General features: G+C 56.4%; 2 protein-coding genes across 4 annotated transcripts; one reads left to right on the top strand and one right to left on the bottom strand.

Moving 5' to 3' along the window:
- The first annotated feature begins 11,200 nt into the window (after window positions 1-11,200).
- On the top strand, window positions 11,201-20,331 carry Ciao3 (cytosolic iron-sulfur assembly component 3). The gene is made up of 11 exons (XM_047533974.1): window positions 11,201-11,339; window positions 12,164-12,259; window positions 13,944-14,087; window positions 14,360-14,492; window positions 16,359-16,493; window positions 16,867-16,985; window positions 17,657-17,786; window positions 18,228-18,300; window positions 18,564-18,701; window positions 19,153-19,310; window positions 19,452-20,331. Exons 1-11 carry the CDS (start codon window positions 11,274-11,276, stop codon window positions 19,688-19,690), a joined length of 1,431 nt encoding a protein of 476 aa, XP_047389930.1. The 5' UTR covers window positions 11,201-11,273; the 3' UTR covers window positions 19,691-20,331.
- Window positions 20,308-23,088, bottom strand: Haghl (hydroxyacylglutathione hydrolase like). Of its 3 annotated transcripts, none has more exons than XM_047533976.1 (8): window positions 22,535-23,088; window positions 22,150-22,214; window positions 21,953-22,070; window positions 21,761-21,869; window positions 21,579-21,682; window positions 21,332-21,430; window positions 21,028-21,107; window positions 20,308-20,766 (listed from the first exon to the last, which is right to left on the bottom strand). In XM_047533976.1, the coding sequence occupies exons 1-8, from the start codon at window positions 22,637-22,639 to the stop codon at window positions 20,361-20,363; spliced, it is 1,086 nt and encodes a 361-aa protein (XP_047389932.1). In that variant the 5' UTR covers window positions 22,640-23,088; the 3' UTR covers window positions 20,308-20,360. The 3 variants fall into 3 exon arrangements, with proteins under 3 accessions (XP_047389932.1, XP_047389931.1, XP_047389933.1); XM_047533975.1 differs by having other exon boundaries at window positions 20,309-20,766; window positions 21,332-21,433; XM_047533977.1 differs by having other exon boundaries at window positions 20,444-20,753; window positions 21,332-21,433.
- Between the last annotated feature and the right edge of the window lie 304 nt (window positions 23,089-23,392).

Genomic DNA, 23,392 nt, shown 5'->3' on the forward strand with positions numbered 1-23,392 from the left:
GCTGAGGCAGGAGGATCTCATGTTCAAGGCCAGCCTCAGCAGTTTAGCAAGGCCCCAGGCAACTTAGTGAGACCCTGTCTCTAAATTAAAAATAAAAAGGGCTGGGGATGTGGTTCAGTGGTTCAGCACCCCAAGACAAAGGAGATGAGGTGGCACTTCTAAGAGTGGCACCCCGCACCCAGGGGAAGCGACTGCAGGCAGGCACAGTGGCCTGTGCTGAAACTCACACAAGAGCACTCCTCAAGGAGGTGGACTTTCCTGTACCTAAGTCACAGGTGGACCAGCCCACGCCCTGGCCTGCACAGGTGACCGGCCCTGGGAGGCCGAGGCAGGGGGACAACCTGAGCCACGAGGCTGCGGCCAGCCTGGGCAGCAGAGCCAGAGTCTTCCGTCCTTGTTGAAAGCAGCTAGAGCAGGACAAAGACCGGAAAGGAAGGCTGGAGGGTGTGGGTGCCTGGCGCTGGCCCGTGACCTGGCACAGGACCTTGACTTGGGCAGCAGCAAGTCACTGTGCTTCAGAGCAGCTGCCAGAGAAGTCTCGAGACCTGACACAGAGAAGCCAGGGAGCACCTGCCACTAAGCCGTGCCCTTGAGAAGTACTGAGATGCCAGCCGGTGCCCGTGCCCGTGCGTGGGTGCCACGCATCGACTGTAGAGAAATACATACCGGCGTGCGTGACTAAAGATGTAAATTTGAAATATGTGACTGAGATCAAGAAACCAGTATCACCATATCCAGGTACAGAATATTTCCAGCGACGGAAGGATCCCCCTCTTGTCTTCTTAGCCACATCACCCGCTTTCCCCCACGGTGTCCCACAGACCCAATGACACTTCCAATGGCTGAGTCACGTGGTATGGATTTGTCTCAGTTTGTTCAACTTTTTAAAGCATTTAAAAGTGAGTTTGGGGCTATTATAAATAAACTGCTATGAACAGTCATGTGCAGGTTAAAAAAATATATTAGGTAAGAAACATTTCTTCAAATGGGAAATACAGAAATGAAAAATGTAAAAATCACCTTGTACACCTTGAATATATACAATTCCTATTGGTCAGTTACATCAACAAGACTGAAAAGGATTTTAAAACAACCATAAAAAGAAAGAAAAATCATCTAAGCAGAACAAATAAAACAAAAAAAAGAAAGAAAAGCAATAGCACAGAGAGGAACTTGTAGCTTTGAGTGGTCACGTGGTATAAAGAAGAGCAGTCTGGGCTGGGCTGGGGTGGGCCTGGCACCCTGAGGCACTGGGCTCCACCCTCAGTACCACAGGATACATTAAGAAAAAGTCATTATGTTCACCGACAACTAAAAATACGTTTAAAAATAAAGGTCTGAAATCAAGAACTTCAGGCACTACCTCGGGAAACTAGAAAACAGGAGACAGAAGTTCAAAGGACAATAAATGACCCAGAGATCAGTGCTGGGGCCGCCCTGGAGCCACGCCTGTTGGTCCAGCTACTAGGCAGAGGCAGGAGGATCCCAAGTTTGAGGCCAGCCTGGGCTGCTCGCCAGAGGCAGCCAAGTGGGAGGAACAGCAAGGGCCAGCCCCACAGGACCAGGGGACTTCCCACAAGGCCCCACCTCCCAGCCGGCCGTCAGCCATTCATGGGAACATGGCGGGCGGTGGACATGCCTCCTGACTGTGCAGATGGCTTCGTGCCGTGTCTCCTGGACTCTGAGTTGTAGGCTGAAGAGGAGGTGTTCACTGCACACCAATCATGACCACTGTCAGCCAGGGGTTGGGACACAGCTCAGTGGCGGGCACTTGCCTTGCATGTCCAAGGGCCTGGGCTCCATCCCCAGTAGCACAAAGGTCAACAGCACAGCAGGATGGTGAGCATGCAGGAAGCCACCCTCTCTGCTGCCCGAGAGGGAGACAGGCCACCTGGCCCCATGGACATTAACTTGGGGATCCTCAAACAGCGGGGCTGAGAATTACAACCTGACCCAGCGATTCCAGCAGAACATTCCAGAAGATGAACACGGGGACCGAGTGGATCCTTGCACACTCGTGCGCAGTGTAACCAGGGCTTAGGCCTTTGTAAAGCGTGGCTCTCAGGCCTGCGGATACTGGCGGTAACTGAAAGCAGGAGGAAGCATCCCGTGTCTGCCCTCATTCTGCGTCTGTATCGCCTAAGCGTCGTGACCCTGCTCAGCTCTGCACTGGGTGTTGATCATTTGAGGAGTGTTCATCTAAAATCTAGTAACACGAGGTTTCTTAGTCCTGCATCTGCCTAACACATCTCCCCACCTTCAGACTGAGGCTAGATCTGCGGGGATACTTGACAGCCCACCCTTAGAGCACTGGACCCCTGGGGCAGTGCCCAGACGTCTCCAGCCATCGCCCCTCCAGGACCTCGGGTCTGATGAACTCCCTGAGCGGCAAGTGGAACCTGGGGCCTCAAGCAATAAAGACGCTCCGGAGCCTCCTGGCAGGAGCAGGGCTGAGCGTGTGGCCGCCAGGCTGGTGTGACCCGGATGCAGATCCCTGCTCGCCCGCCCTTCCTCTACTTAGACCTGCAGCTCCGATTCAAGTCCTGGACAGGGTGGACACTGGCCTTCACTCTGCCTCCCCAGCACGGCCCTGTGCATTGAAGTTCTTTTCCTGCTCCTGAGCAGTACTTTTCTGTTTGCCCAAGGGCAGGGGGCTGGGCCTGATTTGTAAGGCCTCTGGCCAAGAACTCTACTAACATAGCAGCACTGTTCATAACCACCAAAGGGTAGGGACACCCTGAATGCCCACCAACAGGTGGACAGCAGAGTGTGGCATGTCCATGCAGAGGGAAGCTGCTCAGTCCTGAGAAGGACCGACGCTCCTACACCTGCTGCACGGCGGGTGGACCCTGTGGACATGCTTCTGTGAAAGAAGCCAGACTCAGAAGCACAAATACTGCAAGGGGCCATTGATGTGAAATGGACAGACTGGGGAAATCCAGAGACAGAGGGCTTAATAGAAGTTGAAGAGACTGGGCTGGGTAACACAGATTCACTGTTGAAGGGTACCTGGCGTCCGGCTGGGCTGAGAGTTTTGGAGATGGATAGCGGTGAGGGTTACATGACGCTGCAGCAGGACTTAATGCCGCAGCCTCGAACACTCTAAGATGACTGAAGAGGGGCCAGGGGTGGCTCAGGGGGAGAGGTCCTTGCTTAGTATGCGTGAGGCCCTGGATTCAATCCCCAGCACTGCAAAAATAATTTTTTTTTAAAGAAAGAAAAGAAAAAAACGGTGTAAAGTTCAGACAAATGGTTGCCCGTCTCCAGCTCTGGTAGGGGGCAGTGTGTGCTGTGCTGACTCCCCTGCCTAGGGCAGCTGGCCTCTGTGAAGCCTCTGTCGCTGTGCTGGCTGCCATCTTGACGCCTGGGCTAGAGCTGGCCTTTCCACTCTTGAGGAGACAAGCGACTTTGAGGTTGTGCATTCGCACACAGATCAAATCGCCTTCCTCCTCGGGTTTCCGGCATGGCTGAGCCTTCCTTCAGGGTCCTCCAGCACAGCTAGGACCTGGAAGAACCACCACTCGGCTGCGCTGGTGCAGACGCCTCGGCGTGCCAGGGTCGCCCCAGAGGCTAGCAGGCAGCTGGCTCCCTGACAGGAGCCACGTTCTCAGAGGCAGGAGCTGCTGCTCTGGCCTCCAAATACTGTCCCCCCAGAGCAGGGAGGCAGTGAGGTCCTGCTGGCCTGAGGTTGGGCCTCTGGGGTTCTCTGGGCCATGAGGAACCCCGGGGTCCTCTTTCCTCCTGAGGGAGCTCCCAGGGTGGCCTAGCCCCATAGTGGCCACCCCTACCCCCACTGGGTGCACCACCACCCATCTTCTCAGGGCTCCGAGGGTGGCCATGCTGACAGAGGTGAGAGGCTCCCACTGCTGAGAAGAGTGGGTGCTGTCAGAGACAGGGTCGGGGTTCCACCAGCCGTGATCCCAAAGTCCCAGAAGAGGGCAACCTGGGCCGCTGGGACACCAAGTGTCCCTGTGAGGGAGGCAGACGAGGGCCACAGCCCAGGCTCCCCGCCAGACACCTGCCCCAGAACCTGTGGCCTGAAGGTGTCCTGTGCGGCTCCAGCTGCTCTCTCCTGTGCCCAGGAAGGGGGCCAGCCCACTTGAATAGGTGGGAGTGGGGGCCCAGCCACACGCAGCAGGGCCAGCAGCACCGCCCTTGCTTCCCCTGGACCTCAGCCCACTGCACTGCTGCCCCTGCAGTGGCCACCCTCCCAACAGGCCTGTGCTGCAGCCTGCACCTGCTGAGTCCTTTGCCCCCAGGTCTGCCTTCGTCTGGACCCTGGGTGTCCAGGGAGGCAGCGCCTACTCAACGTATGCAGAGGGAGCTGAGGAGTGGACTCTGCAACAGTGAACAGGCCCCACGGGGCCCTGACCGCCATGCCGCCACACCCCTCTCCAGCATCCATGGTCAACCAAGCAGGGCGCCAGCCGCCTGCCGTTCCACAGTCAGCAAAGTGTGCGGTGCTCGGAAAGCCCAGGCCCTGTTCCCCACCACCCATGGACTGGCACCCCAGCCAGCAGGGTCCTGGCTGCCCCGGGACGGCCACTGCCCACGCCAGGGACTCTTGCCAAGGAGCAGCCGCAGCTGGGCTGCTCATTAGCTCTTAATTGGGGCCCGTGCCAGGCCTCCCGGGGCTGTTGCCGGGGCTCCACCTGTTGACAAGATGTGGCGTCCCAGAGGGAAGCCACTCTGTGTTGCCGTCCCCTGTGGCAGTTCCCCTCCACAGACAGCACCGTCCACACACCCACAGGGGCCGAGCAAGAGGGAGGCAGTGGGCACACATCAGGGGAAGGGGCCCGTCCAACGTCACGAGCCCCAGGCTTTCCAAAGCTGGGGAAGGAGGCTGCTGGGCCCCTTGCGGCACAGGCTGCAGAGAAGCCCTCCCATGGGGCCTTCCCACCTCCATCCCAACCATCAGCACAGGGTCTGCGCCCTCGGTCCACGTGGAAGGGACAGCAGGGGACAGGCGTGGGGTGTCCCCATGACCACTGAGGCCCTGACTCGCCCAGAACGTCCTGAGCGTGAGTCATAGGGAGAGCTCCTTATTGGCCACCACGTTTCTGTCACTGTAACAAAATTCCTCAGATAACCAACTTAAAGGGGACGAGCTGTTTTGGCTCACAGTTTTAGACATTTCAGTCCATGTCACTTGGCCCTGTTGCTTGGGGCTTGTGGCAATGTGGCATGTCACAGTGGGAGGGCACAGTGGACCGAGACCACAGCTCACATGGCTGCCAGAAAGCAGAGAGAGGAAGGAGACAGAGTCCCAGCATCCTCCTGTCACCTCCTCCTGGTCCATGGGCTGGGAACTGGCCTTCAACACGTGGCCTCGGGGGACAAGGAAGCCACCCACACAGCAGACCAACAGGTCAGTCCCCAGCTCACAAGGCTCGTGGGGCAGCCAGCAGGGAGCTGAGCCCCATAGGCAGGAGCAGCTTTAGCCGACCCAGCCTTGGCGATGCCCGGTGTCCTACAGAGGTGGTCACCCAGGCGGACGCTCAAAGCCCCTTCCTCCCTCCATGCCTGTCCTCTGGAAAGCTCCTGGGCCCCAAATCCAGCACCTCAGGCTGAGCAGGGAGCCCTCATGGGCCTGGACACCTCCCGTCTGCACCGGCCCCCAGGTAGGCAGCCAGCGTCTCTACGTGTGCTCTGGGCAAACCCACTTATCCTCTCCAGCTTTTGGGGACGGGGACCTCGACGCACAGCACAGAACACTGGAGAAGGCAGTGCTGACACTGGACATGGGAACCGGTGTTTCCTTTCAAAACACGGCTCCTCTCCTGCCCTTGCCTGTCCCCCACCCAGGCAGCCTTCCCTCCTGGTACCCTAAGCCCTGGCACAGGGCTGTGGCCCTGAAAGGCTCCAGCCTGCCCTCACCTCCGCCCTAAGTCGCACCATGGCCCAGCGCCTGGTGTTGGCCCGTCCTCCCGTCCCTCAGGAGCCTGGCTGCATGGCAAGGGGGCCTCCCGGGCACGTCTGCCGGAACCCGTGAGCATGGGCTCGTTCAGAAAAGGGGCCTGTGAGGACGGGGTCCTGACAGACAGGGGTTCTGACAAGAGGAGAGAAGACGGGAAGGCAGGGCGCAGAGAGGCAGACCGGGCACCACGTGGCCACAGCCTGGAGAGGCAGGAAGAGTCAGGTCTCCACCACTGTGAGAGGAGGAATTCCTGCTGTTCTGAACACCAGTTTGTGGTCATTTGTTATCGCAGCCTCCAGACACTAACCCAGGGGAAAGCACGCCAGCCCACAGGAGGGGCTGGGCAGTGCTGTGAGCCCCGTGGACACCCAGGGGCCACACTGCTGGCACTTCCTTCCACCAACCACAGGCAGGTGTCCTCTCGCCACCTCCAGAGGCAACCCCAGCCATAGCACCCGTGCCCACCCAGGAAGGGATGCAGCCCTGGGTCAGAACATGCAGCAGCCCCAGGCCCAGCCGCCCTGGCCTGGTGTCCTCTACTGGCCCTGGGTCCTCCTTCCATGCTGACGTGTGTCAACCCTGGAGTCCCCAGGGTCTAGCTTAGGGACTCGCACAAAGCTCATGGTGAACACTCACTAATGACGATGATGAAACAGTTTGCAAAACAGGAGTCCAGGGACCCGGAGGCCTGATGTTGCACAAGAGCCAGGGTCTGCAGGGAGGCAAGGCAGCCGAGACCCTCGAGGAGCCACAAGCCCACCTGGGCAGCAGCAGAACCCGCCTGCGGCAGGGGATCAGAAAGCCCTGCTCCCGTTTTCTGAATCAGGATGTAACCCAGCAGTAGACCTGCCTAGCGTGTGTGAGGCCCTGGGTTTGATCCCCAGCATTGCAAAAAAACCCCTAAAGAACCCAGAACTGGCTGTGTGGGCCACCGGGCACTCCTCCAGGGACGACAGGTGGTATCCTGAGACTGGACATCCTGGGTGCTACTATGGAGTCATCTCCAACTCGCAGGCTTTCTGTTTTTTGTTTTTAGTTTTTTTTTTTTTTCAGTGGGCAGGGGCGGCATCGGGGATTAATCTCAGGGGCACCTGACCACTGAGCCACACCCCAGCCCTATTTTGTATTTTTTTTAGAGGCAGGGTCTCACTGAGTTGCTTAGTGCCTCACTTTGCTGAGGCTGGCTTTGAATTGACAATCCTCCTGCCTCAGCCTCCCGAGTTGGTGGGATTACAGGCCTGAGCCACCACGCCTGGCAACTTGCACCTCTGCTTTTTTTTATTGTTTGTTCTATTTATTTATACATGACAGCAGAATGCATTTCCACTCACCGTACACAAATACAGTACAATTTTCATTTCTCTGGTTGTACATGATGTAGAGTCACACCATTTGTGCAATCATACATGTACCCAGGGTAATGATGTTTGTCTCATTCCACCATCTTTCCCACCCCCTGCCCCCTCCCCTCATTCCCCACTGTGCAATCCAAAGTTCCTCCATTCTTTCCTAACACTCCCTCCACCCCTGTATGTATCAGCATCCACTTACCAGAGAAAACATTTGGCCTCTGGTTTTGGGGGATTGGCTTATCTTGCTTAGCATGATATTCTCCAACTCCATCCATTTACCTGCAAATGTCATAATTTTATTCTTCTTTAAGGCTGAGTAATATTCCATTGTGTATATATACCACAGTTTCTTTATCCATTCATCTATTGAAGGGCATCTAGGTTGGTTCCATTATCTAGCTATTGTGAATTGAGCTGCTATAAACATTAATGTGGCTGCATCTTTGTAATTTGCTGATTTTAAGTCCTTTGGGTCTTTGAGATTGCTGGGTCAAATGGTGGTTCCTTTCTAAGTTATCTAAAGAGTCTCCATACTGCTTTCCAGAGTGGTTGCACCAATTTGCAGTCCCACCAGCAATGTATCAGTGTGCCTTTTCCCCCACCAACATTTATTGTTGCTTATATTCTTTTTAAAAATATTTTTAGTTGTAGATGAACACAATACCTTTATTTTATTTTTGTGTGGTCTTGAGGATTGAACCTAGTGCCTCACATGTGCAAGGCAAATGATCTACCACTGAGCCACAACCCCAGTCCTGCTTGTATTCTTGATAATAGTCATTCTAATTGGAGTGAGATGAATCTTAGTTTTGATTTGCATTTCTCTAATTACTAGAGATGTTAAACATCTTTTCATATATTTGTTGATTGATTGCATGTCTTCTTCTGTGAAGTGTCTGTTCAGTTCCTTAACCCATTTATTGATTGGGTTATTTGTATTTTTGGTGTTAAGGTTTTTAAGTTCTTTATATATCCTGGAGATTAGTGTTGCATCTGAATTGCAAGTTGTAAAGATTTTCTCCCATTCTGTAAGTTCTCTCTTCACATTGTTGATTGTTTCCTTTGCTGAGAAAAATCTTTTTAGTTCGACTCCATCCCATTTGTTGATTCTTGGTTTTACTTCTTGTGCTTTGGAAGTCTTGTTAAGGAAGTCTGGTCCTAAGCTGACATAATGAAGATTTGGCTCTACTTTTTCTTCTGTCTGGTGCAGGGTCTCTGGTTTAATTCCTAGGTCCGTGATCCATTCTGAGTGGAGTTTGGTGCAGGGTGAGAGATGGGGTTCAGTTTCATTTTGTTGCATGTGCATTTCCAGTTTTGCCAGCACCATTTGTTGATAGGCTATCTTTTCTCCGTTGTATATTTTTGGCACCCTTGTCTAGTGTGAGATAACCATATTTATGTGGGTTTGTCTTTGTATCTTCCATTCTGTACCATTGGTCTACCTGTCTCTTTTGGTGCCAATACCATGCTGTTTTTGTTACTATTGCTCTGTAGCCTAGTTTAAGATCTGGTATTGTGATACCTCCTGCCTCACTCTTCCTGCTAAGGATACCCTTGGTTATTCTAGGTCTCTTATTTTTCCAAATGAATTTCATGTTTGCTTTCTCTATTTCTATGAGGTATGTCATTGGGATTTTCATAGGAATTGTATTGAATCTGTATAACACTTTGGTAGTATGACCATCTTGACAATATTAATTCTGCCTATCCCAGAACATGTGAGATCTTTCCATCTTCTAAGGTCTTCTTTAATTTCTTTCTTTAGTGTTCTATAGTTCTCATTGTAGAGATCTTTCTACCCTTTTGTTAGATTGATTCCCAAGTATTTTTTTAAGGCTATTGTGAATGGGGTAGTTTCCCTAATTTCTCTTTCAGAGGGTTCATCACTTCTGTATAGAACTGCATTAGATTTATAAGAGTTAATTTCATATCCTACTACTTGAATTCATTTATTAGTTCTAGAAGTTTTCTGGTGGAATTTTTTGGATCTTCTAAATATAGAACATGTCATCAGCAAATAGTGACAGCTTGAGTTCTTTTTTCCTATTCATATCCCTTTAATTTCTTTCATTTAATTGCTCTGGCTAGAGTTTCAAGGACTATGTTGAATAGAAGTGGTGAAAGAGGGCATCCCTGTCTTGTACCAGTTTTTAGAGGCAATGCTTTCAATCTTTCTCCATTTAGAATGAACTTGCATGCTTTCTCACACGCCACGCATGTAGCCTATTTAAAGTGCACAATTAAGTCAGGTGTGATGGCACACACCTGTGATCCCAGCGACTCAGGAGGCTAAGGCGGGAGGATCACAAGTTCCAAGTCAGCCTGGGCAACTTAGCAAGGCCCTGTCTGAAAACAAAATCTATATGACAAGGCTGGCACGTGGCTCAGAGAAGGAGAGGACTCACACAACCTGTACCTTCCGTGACTGTCCTCTCTGACCATAAAATGTCATGGCTTGCCCGTGCTGCACAAGTCAGAACTCCCATCTTTCCCATGGCTTAACGACATTCCTGTCTGGACAAACCACCAGTGGCCTTTCCTTTGGCTCATCTGCAGGTGGCACCCAGGTCACGACCACCTCCGCTCCACCTGTGTTTGCCCTTATAGACTCTGCGGGGGGAAGACAGGCTGAGCCTCTTTGAGCTTCAACACAACAAACTCTCCCTCAGCACTGCCAGAAACCCCAAGGAGACTGCGCCACTCACACTCCTGCTAACAGATCCTCAAATCTCAATGGCACCTGCCACTCACACTCGTAACCCAATCCAAGGCACTCAGTGAAACTAAGTTTATTTTGTGTTCTCTTTCTCATAACTGGAAGACTTTTTCAGATTTGGGACCCAGGAGACTGGGGGTCAGGTGTGGCCTAGAATCCCACCTGGCAAAGTCTCTCACTCCTGAGGAGAAAGCCCCATGGGATTGGGGGAGCATCCGCGTGGCTCAGGGAGGCCACCAGCCCCAGGCCTGATGGCGGAACCCTCAGGCAGGCAAGCAAGGGTTGCCAAGCAGAGCAACTGTGGGACTCAGAGCCCAGAGCTCAGGAAGAGGGAAGTGTAGGTTGCCAGCTCCTCAGAAATGAAGGGTTACCATGGATGATCTAGGGCCAAGCCTGCCAAGCACCCACCAGACCAGTCCAGGCATCTGGAGATAATAAGCCAGGGTTAATGCCTGGAATTTTCTGGAAAGTTCAAAAAAAAATTGGTCGTTAAATGTGTAACTGGACATGATATGGTTTATAAAGGTTTCACAACTAAGACCAGCAGCCTATAAATTATTTTTTATTTCTTTTCTTTTTGCAGTGCTGGGAATGGAATTCAGGGCCTTGCACCTGCTAGGCAAGCGCTCTACTACCGAGCTACACCCCAGCATCAGGCTATAAATTCTTATGCTAAAGAAATGTAGTTTCCTCGGGTTGGTCTCCAAAATATCAGTAACTGGTCCTGGAGGTCTGTAGAAACAAACCATGGGAACACCATTGGAGAGGGAGGTTCCCTACCTGTAGACAGATTTTCAGCACTGCCTGAATCTGTAGCAATAGAAACTGGGCAACTACTGTGTTCCTGGTGTAAATCCTTGACTCTTGGGCTGCATCAGTGAGCAGAGCACAGCCAAGGCGTGCCTCTGGGCAGCTCTCAGGCTCACACCTGGCTGGCAGGTAAGCAACGGGTAAGTAGATAAATGAGGTGAGGAACCCCTCCACTTCTTTGCGAAGCCAAAGAGACTCTGGCGTTAGAACCGCGTCGTCTTTGGTCTAGGTTGCGTCCCAGCGCCGCAGCCAGAGAAGGCGCGGAAAATGGAAGCTTGGAACTTAGGGCTCTGAGCATCCACGGGCGAGGGCACGAGAGCCACTGCGCTTGGCCCGCCAGCAGAGGGCGCGCACCACGAGCCGCAGAGCAGATGCGCATGCGCCAAGCGGGGTGCTTTCCGGTAGCGAGGCGGAACCCGCGTTGCTTCGCGCCACTTGACGACACCTGCACGCGGCGCCTGACGGTAGCGCCGCAGCTATGGCGTCGCCTTTCAGCGGGGCGCTGCAGCTGACAGACCTGGACGACTTCATTGGGCCGTCCCAGGTGGGCCAGCAGGCCGCCCGATTACGTGGAAATGGAGGCCTGGAGGCATCCCACTGGGGCCGGGCGGGACGGACGGTGTCCGGAAACGGCCCATGGTCCTCGACAGGGGACCAGAGTGTCAAGGGTGCAGTTCACTAGGACATGGCGGGAACCAGTGAACGGTGTTAAGGGGACAGTTCTCTAGGGCACGTGCGGAAACCAGACAGCCATGGGTTTTGAGGCAGCGGTCCACTTGGAGCTCACTGTGGGGGCCAGCTGGACCAGAGGCTGGAGGCTGGTGCCTCGGAGTAGCCGAGCGGGGCTGGTTTGCAGGCAGGATGAACTCCAGCGCCTCCTGCGAGGTGGGAGGAAGTGGGCACTATGGTCCTAGAATGGGCAGACAGAACCCAGAGACGGGGAGAGCCAGGGACCTGCTCCCAGGGCAGGGTGGGCTGGTGACCTCCAGATACTACCAAGGGAAGTACTCCTTGGCTCCCTCAGTAGCCATTAACTGTGGCCTCTGCTTGGTGGCTGCACTACTGTCTGCTCTTAGGGTGAAGGTCAGGATTGGAGGTCTCTGCAGATGGGCAGTTTGCAGGCCTAGTTGATCCTGGTCTTCATGCTGACCAACACTTGGAGAGTGAGTGACCTTGATGTAAGCCTCCAGTGCCTAGTGCAGAGGAGGGCAGCCTGGGACAGCCGCAGGAAGATGGTGGGACCGTCCTGTCCTGGAGCGTGCACCTTGGGCAGAGTCTTGTGCCATGGGGCCAGCCATCCTGAGGCTCAACTTCCTCAGGAGCATCCACTCCTTCACAGACCAGATTTGGGATCTCTTCCTGGTATAGGATTGCATCAAGCCTGTGAAGGTGGTTAAAAGACCTGGAAGCGGTGTGGCCAGGATCCATATCGAGGACGATGGGAGTTACTTCCAAGTTAATCAGGTAAGGCATGGGGCCCCACCACAGTCCAGCTGCAAGGATCGAAGCTTGTTTTCTCTGCCTCATCCAGTCACAATGTGGGGGCCGTGAGACTTTCCACATCCTGCCAGTTGTTTCAAATTGGTCTGTTCAGTGACCACTGGGGCACCATGTCAGAGTGCTTGGGGATCTGACTGGGTGCCCAGGCTGAGCAGCGGGCCTCACTTGTTCTACAGACGTGGTGGGTCCTGCTGCCCTCCCTAGTTCTAGTGTGAGATCTTGGAGTAGACCTGCTTCTCTCATACCAATGTGCATGAGATCCTGATGTGATGGTGTCAAGACTGACCCCAGCCACCTGCCATTTGAGCTTCAAAACTACACTCTCCACTGAACTGAGAAGTGATGCCCTGTCTGCCTGATGAGTAATCCTCCCTGAATGGGAGCCTTACTTGGTTCATGGTGTGGGGTGTGCAGACGCCTGTGAGGGATGGTCAGCAGGATCATGTGATCACAGGAAAGCTGACTTTTGCTGCCTACAAGAGAGTGACCCCAAGACATGCCATGGCTGGAGCTGGTGCAACTAAGAGGGCCTGGTTCTTTCAAGGGTTCCACAAATGAAGGGACCAAGGGAAGGTGCTGGGCACTCGTGGGCATTGCTGTCCAGAGCCATGGTTGTTGATCTGAAGGAGCACAGTGGCCTCCTTGGGCACATCACAGCCCAGGCCTGTGGACCGTTAGCTTTTCAGTGTAGGCTGAGCTCAAATGTGGCACACAGACCCAGAGGGGAAGCAGCCCAGAGGCCTTCCAGTCCAGAACCGCACCACTGCAGCTTCCCTGTCTCCAGCTGAAACCATTCCTGTTTGTAAGCAGGGGTCGGGACTTGAGCTGAGATCATTTTGATTAGAAAGTCCGTTGAGTGCCCTCCTAGAGGCCGGCTTGGACACCAGCATCCCAAAGCTCTGCACTTGACTGGGAGCCAGCCCTGGCTTTCCCTCCTCCTTTTAGAGCCTGTTCCCATAGGCCTGCATGGGTGAGCAGGGCCAGCAGCCCTCCAGCAGGCAGGTCCACTGCTTTTGTGCTGACTAAATGCAAGCGAGCCCTGTTCACACGATTTTGTTGTTGATACTAGGGATTGAACCCAGGGGTTCTTTACCACTGAGCCACATCCCTGGCCCTTTTTATATTTTATTAGAGACATGGTCTCACTGAGTTGCTTAGGGCCTTGCTAAGTTGCTGGGGCTGGCTTTGAACTTGTGATCCTCCTGCCTTAGCTTCCCAAGCCACTGGGATTATAGGCGTGCACCACTGTGCCCAGCTGTTCATACTGTTTTGATGTGCTACTTGAGTTTGTCCCAAAAGTTAAGAGTTTGATGTCAATGTGAAAACTTAGGATGTATGTAAGTATTTGTGTAATATTTTTTAATTTTAAAAAATAAGTTTTTTAAATATTCTAATTTTTTAAAATATTGAGTGGCAGAGCGGGGGATGTGGCTTAGGGATTGAGTGCTTGCCTAGCTTATACAAGGCCCTAGATTTAATCCGGAGGACCCAAAAAGAAAATAAAAATACAACTCGAATGGCACCCAGCTAGCCACCATGTTGGTTGCCAGTAGGTGGAGAGCAGACGAGCACGGGCTGCCAAGGGGTCTGCGCTCCCGAGAGGAGCCCTGCAGAGGGGCCACGCTCCTAGTTCATGCCCCTTCTGCAGGACGGTGGGACCCAGAAGCTGGCAAAAGCCAGGGTCTCACTGAACGATTGCCTGGCATGCAGTGGCTGTGTCACCTCCGCAGAGACCGTGCTGATCACCCAGCAGAGCCACGAGGAGCTGCGGAAGGTTCTAGATGCTAACAAAGTAAGTGGTGCAGAGCTGCGGAAGGTTCTAGATGCTAACAAAGTAAGTGGTGCAGACTGGCCCAGCAGCCTAGGGTGTACTTCAGGGGCAGCTCAGCTGGTGCCACTTGTCCCGCCTTCAGGGGACTCCCATGGCTCTGAGGCACTGGGCCCTAGTTCTGTCCTGAATGTGCCCCATGTGTCGGGCCTCGGTGGGGCAGCAGGCTGTCTCCAGAGCAGCGGCGTCTGGGTCTTACAGACCTGAAGAGTAAGCACCTCTCCCCCGCCTCACAGACAGCAGCACCCAGTGAGCAGCGGCTGGTTGTCATTTCTGTCTCACCCCAGTCCAGAGCGTCGCTGGCAGCACGGTTTCAGCTGAATCCTACAGACACTGCCAGGAAATTAACCTCGTTCTTTAAAAAAATAGGTAGGTGCAGAACCTTGGGTGACCGGGCATCAAGCATGCGGTGATTTCCACCTCCAAGTCCCATGTCACTCAGCCCTGAACTCAGACATTTTGTGCTGTTCCCAGCGCGACTTCATCTTGAGGTTGCTTGACAGCTGAGAGTAGCACCATTTTTTTTGCATCAGAAATTGAACCCAGAGGGCTGGGACTGGACTGGGGCTCAGTGGTAGAGCTTACCTGGCATGTGTGAGGCACTGGGTTCAATCCTCAGCACCACATAAAAATGGATAAATAAAATAAAGGTATTGTGTCCATCTACAACTACAAAATATATTTAAAAAAAAAAAAAATGGAACCCAGAGGCATTAGGCCCCTAAGCCACATCCCAGCCCTTTTCATTTTTTTTTGAGACGGGGTCTGGCTAACTTGCTTAGGGCCTGGCTGAGTTGCTGGCTTTGAACTTTCGATCCTCCTGCCTCAGCCTCCTGAGTGGCTGGGTTATAGGTGTGGCCACTGCCTGGCTGGGAGCAGCACCTCTGAAGAGCAGCCATCTGCTCTGACTTGTATCTCCCCACGCTACGGATTCACCACCGCTGTGTATTTCTTACTTGTTGTTGTTACGGTACTTGTTCCAGGTCTCGTTGGATTCCAGGTCAGGTCAGCTTTTGTTGATCACTGTGCTGGGGACCTGGGCTAGGGGAGCAGTTGAGTATCCTGAAAGCCCCTGGCTAGGTTGGGGTTCTCGTGCTGGGAGTGGCCAGCACCCCCACCCTAGTGGGACATGAAAGGGGCTCGATATGGGTCTTCACAGGCCTCTTTCACAGAATGTTCCTTTTACCTGGTTGTCCTCCCATGACCAGAGGGGTCTCTTCACCAGAAACTTGCTGACACCGGCCCCGTCTGGTTGGTGCTGGCTGGCTGGCCTTGGTCCCCGGCATCCTGGGTAAACTGGTGTAGGGCAGCCCCTGGTCCAATGGAAGATGGAAATCAATATGGCACCACCCAAGGAAACAAGTTCAAAGATTTTTCCTTCTGGATCCTAGGCAGGGAAGGTGCAATGAATCAGGAGGGCAGCCTTTTTTCCTGCAGGAGTTCAGTGGATGGGTTTGGAGCAGGCAGGTACAAGTTGCCCAGAATCTCGTTGTGATTGAGTGGCATTCACTGTGGGACTTCTGCACAGCCCAGGGAGAAGTGGTCCCTTGGAGGCAGCTGTGTGAAACAGATGTTTGCATGTGCTGCTATGAGGACCTGGGAAGCGGTGGAGCACTAGGAACTGTCCAACTAAACCTTAGAAATCAAACAGGAGCCAGGTGTGGTGGCGCGTGCCTATAATCCCGGCAACTAGCGCCATGGCCCACGGGAGGTGGGGAGGCAGGAGGATCACAGGTTCAAAACCAGCCTCAGCAACTTAGTGAGGTCCTGAGCAACTGAGAAACAGCTTGTCAAAAAATGAAAAATAAGGGGCTGGGGAGATAGCTCAGTTGGTAGAGTGCTTGCCTTGTAAGCACAAGGCCCTGGGTTTGATCCCCAGCACCCAAAAAAAAAAAAAAAAAAGAAAAAGAAAAAATAAAAAGAGCAGGGATGTAGTTCAGAGGTTAAGCACCCATGGGTTCAATCCCCAGTACAAAAAAAAAGTTAAAACAAGAGTTCACTGAGTGGGAGACGTGTCACAGGAAGGTGTCCCCTGGCCCCAGGCAGCTCCTATTTCATCCCCATGGAATGGGCTGTGACGAGCTTCCTGAGGCTGCAGTAGAAGCAACTGTGTGTTGGGGCCAGTGCCCTGCTCTTGGGTGTGAACAGCGCTGCCCCTGCTGTGGCCAGCACCAGAGGGGTCATCTGTGGCTGGTGCCAGTTGTGGTGGGGGTCAGGCGTGTGCCTTCTTTCCAGGGGCGCACTTGGTCCTCGATACTGCCTTCTCGAGGAACTTCAGCCTCCTCGAGAGCCAGCGGGAATTCGTTCGGCGATTTCGAGATCGGGCCAACTCCAGTGTGGCCTTGCCCGTGCTGGCTTCTGCCTGTCCAGGTGTGTTCATGGTTGTGCAGGTGACGAGATTCATGTTTAGTTGGTTAAAAGCTGACAGGACCAACAGCATGACTTGGGAACAGGGCAGCAGGTAGGGAGGGAGAGCACCTCAGACCAGGCAGCTCCTCAGGCCTCCTGGAGAAGGAGGCACCCCATCAGGAAGTTGCCTGCAGTCACCCCCTTCCTGTGACCTGGATGCTGATGCTCCTGTGACGGGTGACAGAATGGGATGCTTTCTAGGCTGCGGTCACTTTTTGTACAAGTTGGTCCCCCCCAGAGTGTTGCGTCACTGTCGAGCAGAGAGGCTGTCTGTGAGCTGCCCAGACCTGTCCCATGCCCCACCAAGACAAGAGCTGTGGGTTCTGCTGCACAGGCTGGATCTGCTATGCCGAGAAGACCCACGGCAGCTTCATCCTCCCCTACCTCAGCACGGCCCGATCCCCACAGCAGGTCATGGGCTCTCTGGTCAAGGACTTCTTCGCCCAGAAGCAGGTAACAGCCCTGGGCCATGCAGGGCGGCATGCTGGGAGTGGTGGCTGTGAGCCTGGCATCTGGTGGCCCTGGTACCAGTCACTGGTGGCTGTGGCCCTGTGCCCTCTGGAGGCTCTTGGAGGCACTGATGGCAGCTGCCAGTGAGGGTGCTCCTCACTCTCCGAGAGGTGGCCAGGCCCTGGGGAGCAGCAGGCTAGAGCCAGTCTGCAGTGGAGACCTCCACAGGCACCTGCTGAGCCTTGAGGACTTGAACCTGGCACCATGGCCCACGGGAGGTGGGGAGCTCACTGCTGCTGGCCTCCCCACGCACTGACCTTAGTCCTGCGCCATGCTTCCTCTGCGTGGACACAGCCAGGCTTGCTTCAGGTCTCGTGTCGGGTGCTGGAACCGAGCTCAGGGCCTCCTATATGCTAGGCACGTGCTCTGGTGCTGAGTTAGGTCGCGGGCCCCTCACATCTCCACACCGTGACCTGCTTTTCTGTTGACCCCAGAACCACGAAGGCTGTGGGGCCCCTTCCTCCGCTGGAGCTGGCTGCTGCAGGACTGTGGCGCCCACCGTGGGTCCACAGCGCCAGTGAGGAGGCTGCTGGGAAGCGGTGCCAGCCCGTGGGGCTGCTCTAGGTCGCCCACGACCCCCGCTCACCTCCCCTGTCACACCTCCTCTCTTGCAGGGCCTGACCCCCGACAAGGTGTACCACGTCACAGTGATGCCCTGCTACGACAAGAAGCTGGAAGCCTCCAGACCGGACTTCTTCAGCCAGGAGCACCAGGCTCGGGACGTGGACTGCGTCCTCACCACAGGTGTGTCGGCACTGGGCCCGTGGAGCCCAGGAGGCAGGGCATTCTCAGCTGACCCCTCTCGTGCACCTGCAGCCCTTGAGGCCTGGAGTTCCTTGTTGGCTTGAGTGGGTCTGGGAGGGGGTGGAAAGGCTCCAGTCCAGCCCTCTGACTCACATCTGCTCCCCATTTCTGAGTTAAGAAGCTTCAGAGTCTCAAATACTAGCAAGACAGGAAAATGAACTGCCCAGGAGGCTGGGCAGATGGCACGAGACCAGCACAATGACCTGGCTCACCTTATGCCACTCTGAGGGGGTGAGCGGCTCTAAGGGTCTTCAGAGGGGTCATCCTTTCCCACCTCTGGCCTGGTGACTGTGTGGGCCTGCTGAGGCCAAGACGCAGCTGCCAGGCATGCGGGCAGCTTGAGGTTCGAGCGGCTGGATCACCTGTGCTGTGGTCCCACAGGAGAAGTCCTCAAGCTGCTGGAAGAGGAGGGGGTCTCGCTCTCAGAGGTGGAGCCAGCCCCTCTGGATGGCCTGTAAGTCAGCAGAGGGAACCAGGCTGCTCTGGGGTGGGCAGTGCCTCTCCTTCCCTCCCCATGGCCTGTCCTAGGCCTCAGAGAGGCACAGCCCAGCTTGGAGAGGCCTGAGCTCCCTGGGACCCAGTGTCAGACACACCGGGGGCCTGGGGTCACCCCAAGACACTCCTGTGTGTCCAGGACTGTTTCCCACTTAAAAAAGCTTGAGCACAGCTGGGCTGAGGCCCTACTCCTCTCACCCACACTGCCTGCCCCTCCCACAGGTCCAGCAGCACATCTGCGGAGGAGCCCACCAGCCACCGGGGCGGGGGTTCAGGGGGCTACCTGGAGCACGTGTTCCGGCATGCAGCCAGAGAGCTCTTTGGAGTCCACGTGGATGAAGTCACATACAGGCCTTTGAGGTCAGTGGGATGGCTGGGTGGGGCACCAGGACAGCCATGAGGCTCCTAGCCTGGTATCTCCCCAGCCCTGGGTCCACGTGGCCTGGTGGGCTTGGTGGTGGACCCTGGAGCATTGGGCACAAGTGGAGGCCTGTTTCCCCCTCAGAGGTCCTGAGCCCAAGGACAGTGTACGAAGGATAGGTGGGTGCCAGTGGCACCTGCGCCTGGGAGGGCGGGCAGGGCCAAGTCCTCCCTTGCCATGCCTCAGGACCATCCTTAGGAAAGCGGGTTCCCATTTCACAGGTGAGGAGACAGACCTGGGTGAGGGTCAGGTCACCTGTTCCACCTCTGCTGGAAGGAAGCACTCCACCCTCCCTCCTGCCCAGGAGGGAGGGCGTGGCGCTGCAGCAGGGCCCCTGCGTGTGTGCAGGAGCCTGGTGCTGGTGTTGCATGCCGTCGCTCCCATCCCCAGGAACAGGGACTTCCAGGAGGTGACCCTGGAGAGGGAGGGCCAGGTGCTGCTGCACTTCGCCACCGCTTACGGCTTCCGAAACATCCAGAACCTGGTACAGAAGCTCAAGCGAGGCCGCTGCCACTACCATTATGTGGAGGTCATGGCCTGCCCCTCAGGTGCACCTCCTAGCAGGAGACAAGAGGGCGGTGCTGCTGGGAGAGACTTGGCAGCACCCCTCCAGCTCAGGAGGGGAGGAGCGGAGGGGGTGTGCTCTGACCCCACCTGGCACTCTTGTGACCATAACCTGTTCTGCACAGGATGCCTGAATGGTGGAGGCCAACTCAAGGCCCTGGACATGCCCAACAGGGACCTTCTCCAGCAGGTGGAAAGTCTGTATGGCATGGTCAAGGTGGAGACCCCTGAGGACGTGCCTGGGGTCCAGGAGCTGTACGACCAGTGGTTGCAGGGCGAGAGCTCGGAGCGGGCCAGCCGCCTCCTGCACACCCAGTACCACGCCGTGGAGAAGGCCAGCTCAGGCCTCAGCATCAGGTGGTAGGAGGCCTTGAGGTCTACTGGGCCAGTACCAGGACTCCCAGGAAGGTTGTGCTGGCGCCCAGCAGCAGAGCCACACACCTCAGACCCCAGGACTCCCCCAGAACTCAGGGTGAGCGCAGAGAGGTGTTGGGACCCGTGCTGAAGTGGGGTGCGCACAGGACTCCGCTGGTCTGGAGTGCGACCTGTGACCTGTGCCTGCGCCCCGGGCTCTGTCCTGGCTGTGCCGCTAGGCCGCGGGTGGAGGAGGCGGCTGGGGGTTCAGCAGTCTCTGCCTCTGGCCCTTCTGTGGGCACTGCCTTTGCCCTTCCTGGCCATGGTGGCCCCACGTGATGGGGTCCAGGGTTCCTGCAGGTGCTATCCTGGAGTCTGGAATAACCTGGAAGCCGCAGGGCAGGGGACAGGTGACAGGACTAGTAGTGTGAAGTGTGGGGACTGCCACAGGAAAGGACATCTGGGCTCCTGAAAACTAGGGCTACCAAGTTGTGGGCCTACGGTCCTGTGTCCTGGGCTGTGTCCCTGCACAGGGCCTCCCTGACCGCCATAACCCCATGGCTGGGCTCCCGCCAGACCCATCTCTGGTCTGGTTTCATCTCTGATAAAGAACATGCCCGTCGCATCTGGAAACAGCTGCTGTCTTGGAGTGTCTGTGCACAGAAAGGCCTTTCAAAGCTTTATTCACTGTTCAGAGCCCAGGCAGAGCTTGGACAGCAGGTGTGGCTACACGAGGCCCGCGTGTCCATCTCCGAGAGCAGTGGAGGAGAGTACCATTTGCTGACCCTCCAGGGTGGGCGTCCAGCCAGGCAGGGCATTGGAGGTGTGTCCCAGGGCCACCCTTGCATGGGTCCAGGCGGCCTGGGGCTTGTGGGAGGAGCAGCGTGGGGTCGAGTGGGCCCTGTGCAGCTCACTTGTGGGGGCCCAGGAGCCCCCACTGCAGTGCAAGCAGAGCCCGTGCCTGTGGCTGCAGTGGCTCCATGGCCTGCTGGAAGCGAGCCCGCTCCCTGCACAGCACCTCCAGGACCTCGGCCGGGGCCGCCTGACCTGTGAACTTGCGCACCGCCTCTTCTCTGTGGGGGAGGGCTGCAGTGGGGACCGGCTCAGCACTAGGCCGCCCGTGGGGGAGGGAAGGGAAAGGGCACTGGATGGCAGGAGGGTACTGCATGGGGGCCTATCCTGGTGCCAGGGACACTCAGCCCAATAAATGGTCCCCAGACACCTTAACTAAGCAGGTGGCAGGCTGGCATTACCAGCTGGTTCCGCAGGGAGATGCCTCTGGAGGCTGCCTTGGTGGCTTTAGTCAGGCCCCACCCATGGGGAGGCCCCAGACACAGCCATACTCACACCACCCTCAGGAAAGGGTTGTACAGCAGCTCCTCGCCCAGGGTGGACGGCACAGTGGGCACATCATCCTCATCCCTTTTCTGCAGTGATCACAGGCCCTTGTCACAACTGGGCTTTTTCTGACAGTCCCAGGCTGCGAGGTTCTGGCCACAGGGCCACTCATCCCAGATCAAGCCAGCAGTGGCCACCAAGGCCAGTCATGCTGACCCTGGGAGTTCTTTGGGTCCCTACATCCAAATGCAAAAGACAACACCTGCCCTCCCCTCTGCACAGCCCTCCCGTTAGGGGGCAAGAAGTGGCCTACCTGGGCCCAGGACAGTTTGGCTTTCACATGGTCATTGTGCGGCTCCACTGTGTGTGCAAACTCCAGGTTGCGCAGCGTGTGCTCGTGGCCACAGAACACCTTCTGGAGAAAGTACCCAGTGGGCACAGCGCTGCTGCAGACAGAGGTGGGAGGCGCGCAGGGCTTGGCCCTGGGTCCAGGGTCTGGACTGGGGCAGGGCATGAGGGTTCCCATAGGACACAGCACTAAGCAGGCCAGACCCACGCACCGTCTGCGGGGGCAGTGTGCCAAGGGTCTCTGCCAAACTCTGGTACATCTGCTGGGCAGTGCCTTCCAAGCGCCAGCCACAGCCAGCCACGGACAGCGCATCCCCTGCAGGACGAGGGTGGGTGAGAGGGAGTGGGGGTGCTGGTCAGGGAAGATGAGGGGTCAGCTCTGGGCTGCAGGTACCCGAGAAGAGGGCAGGTGGATCCAGGCTTTCATCCTCCCAAAGGAAGTAGCTCATGTGGCCAGAGGTGTGGCCAGGCGTCAGAAGGCAGCGCACATGGATGGCCCCAAACTGCAGAGGGGCAAGCGGACCTGTGAGGATGGGTAGGTGGGTGGCTGGGACCCTCCCAGCTCTTCCCATGCACGCTCACTCACCCGTAGCTCCTCGCCGTGTGCCAGCATGCGGGTCAGCCCGCAGATGCGTTCGTCCCCGCCCATCACCGCCATACCCGGTCGCAGCCGTGCCAGCTCCACATTCCCCCGAGCGTGGTCCCTGCGGACCGGCGGGAGCAGGGTCACCCCTGGTGAGGGAACGGCGTCTTCGCGCCGCGGCACGTCCGGCCCACACTCACCAGTGGTGGTGGGTGGTCAGCACCGTGGTCAGGGTCACCCCCTCCCTGCCTGCGATCTCCAGCAGCTGGAAGAGATAAAGTCATGGTGATTTGGACGTCCGGGTGGACCGCCCCCTTCCATACTGCAGCGCCGCCAGGACCCGGGACAGCGCAGGGGAGGGGAGGTATCCGGCTATTACTGAGCGCCCAGGGCAGTTAAGCACTACGTAAAGGCCACGCAAGCCAAGGCGGCCTTAACGTAAGGGAGCCTGAGATAATCGGGAAACCAGAAATCAGAATAGGGGTTAGGGCAGTCTGCTCCAGCCAGGTAGGGGATCTGGTGTGTGGCACCCAAGGCTGCGGAGGCCTGCAGTGGCACTCCTGGCTGCCCCCGACCGTCCCTCACCCTCTTGGGCACTGCCACGTCCACGGCCACCGCCTCCCGCGTGTGCTCTTCGATGACCAGGTACATGTAGTTGTCCTCAAGCACGGAAATGACCTTGACTTTCATGATCGCACAACTCAGCCACCTCGAGCCTCCTCCAAAAGATGGCCCCCACAGCCTACTGAGCCCTTCTAGGCAAGACGGGGACAGACAGACAGACACACACACACGCGGCAGGTGCACAGAACCCTGCTCCAGGAACTCTTGGAGGTCCCGCGCCCGCGTGCAATTCCACGCGGCAGGACCAAGGCGCCCCGTTAGGGCCCCGCCTACCTCGCGCAGCCCCGCCTCCCAACGGGCCCAGCCTCTGGTCCGCAGGCCACGCCTTCTCCCGCCGTCGCGCCTTGCAGTGGCAGAGGGACCCCCAGACCCGGGGCAGGCGGTTCCGGCTCCCCCTCTCGGCACCTGCGCGGATGGCCTAGAGGACTGACGGACGGAGGCGGGGCCTTGGGCCCACAGGGAGCGCGCTGGCCCTCGCCACCTGACCAGGAGCCTGGGCGCAGCCGGAACCGACGCGCAGCTGGAGGGAGCGCGCGTGCGTGGAGGGGCGTGGCGCGAACGCCCTGATCTGGCTCTGGACACCGCGCCTTCTCACAGACGCCCTTCCGGCGCCGGCTTTCCGAGACCGAGACCGCTACCCGTTTTGGGATATCCACACCCCTTCTCTCAGGCTGGGCGTGGGGAGGGCGGCACAGCTTGTTCACCAGCCTATCCCAAGTTTTGGCCAGCACCTGGAGGCACAGAGAAGGCGTCTAAACCAGGCGCGGTGTCGCATGCCTGTAATTCCAGTGGCTCAGGAGCCTAAAGTAGGATGATTGG

This window comes from Sciurus carolinensis, chromosome 18 (genome assembly GCF_902686445.1).
Source record: "Sciurus carolinensis chromosome 18, mSciCar1.2, whole genome shotgun sequence".
NCBI classification, from domain to species: domain Eukaryota; kingdom Metazoa; phylum Chordata; class Mammalia; order Rodentia; family Sciuridae; genus Sciurus; species Sciurus carolinensis.

Excerpts from the sequence above, each read along its gene's own strand:
- Haghl (XM_047533975.1), bottom strand. The coding sequence starts at position 22,639 with ATGAAAGTCAAGGTCATTTCCGTGCTTGAGGACAACTACATGTACCTG. Across the intron at positions 21,683-21,760 it reads TCCACCTGCCCTCTTCTCGG|GGGATGCGCTGTCCGTGGCT; the intron begins GTACCTGCAGCC and ends CTCGTCCTGCAG. Across the intron at positions 21,108-21,331 it reads CCAAACTGTCCTGGGCCCAG|AAAAGGGATGAGGATGATGT; the intron begins GTAGGCCACTTC and ends TGATCACTGCAG.
- Ciao3 (XM_047533974.1), top strand. The coding sequence starts at position 11,274 with ATGGCGTCGCCTTTCAGCGGGGCGCTGCAGCTGACAGACCTGGACGAC. Across the intron at positions 16,494-16,866 it reads GCTGGCTTCTGCCTGTCCAG|GCTGGATCTGCTATGCCGAG; the intron begins GTGTGTTCATGG and ends TCTGCTGCACAG. Across the intron at positions 19,311-19,451 it reads GGTCATGGCCTGCCCCTCAG|GATGCCTGAATGGTGGAGGC; the intron begins GTGCACCTCCTA and ends TGTTCTGCACAG.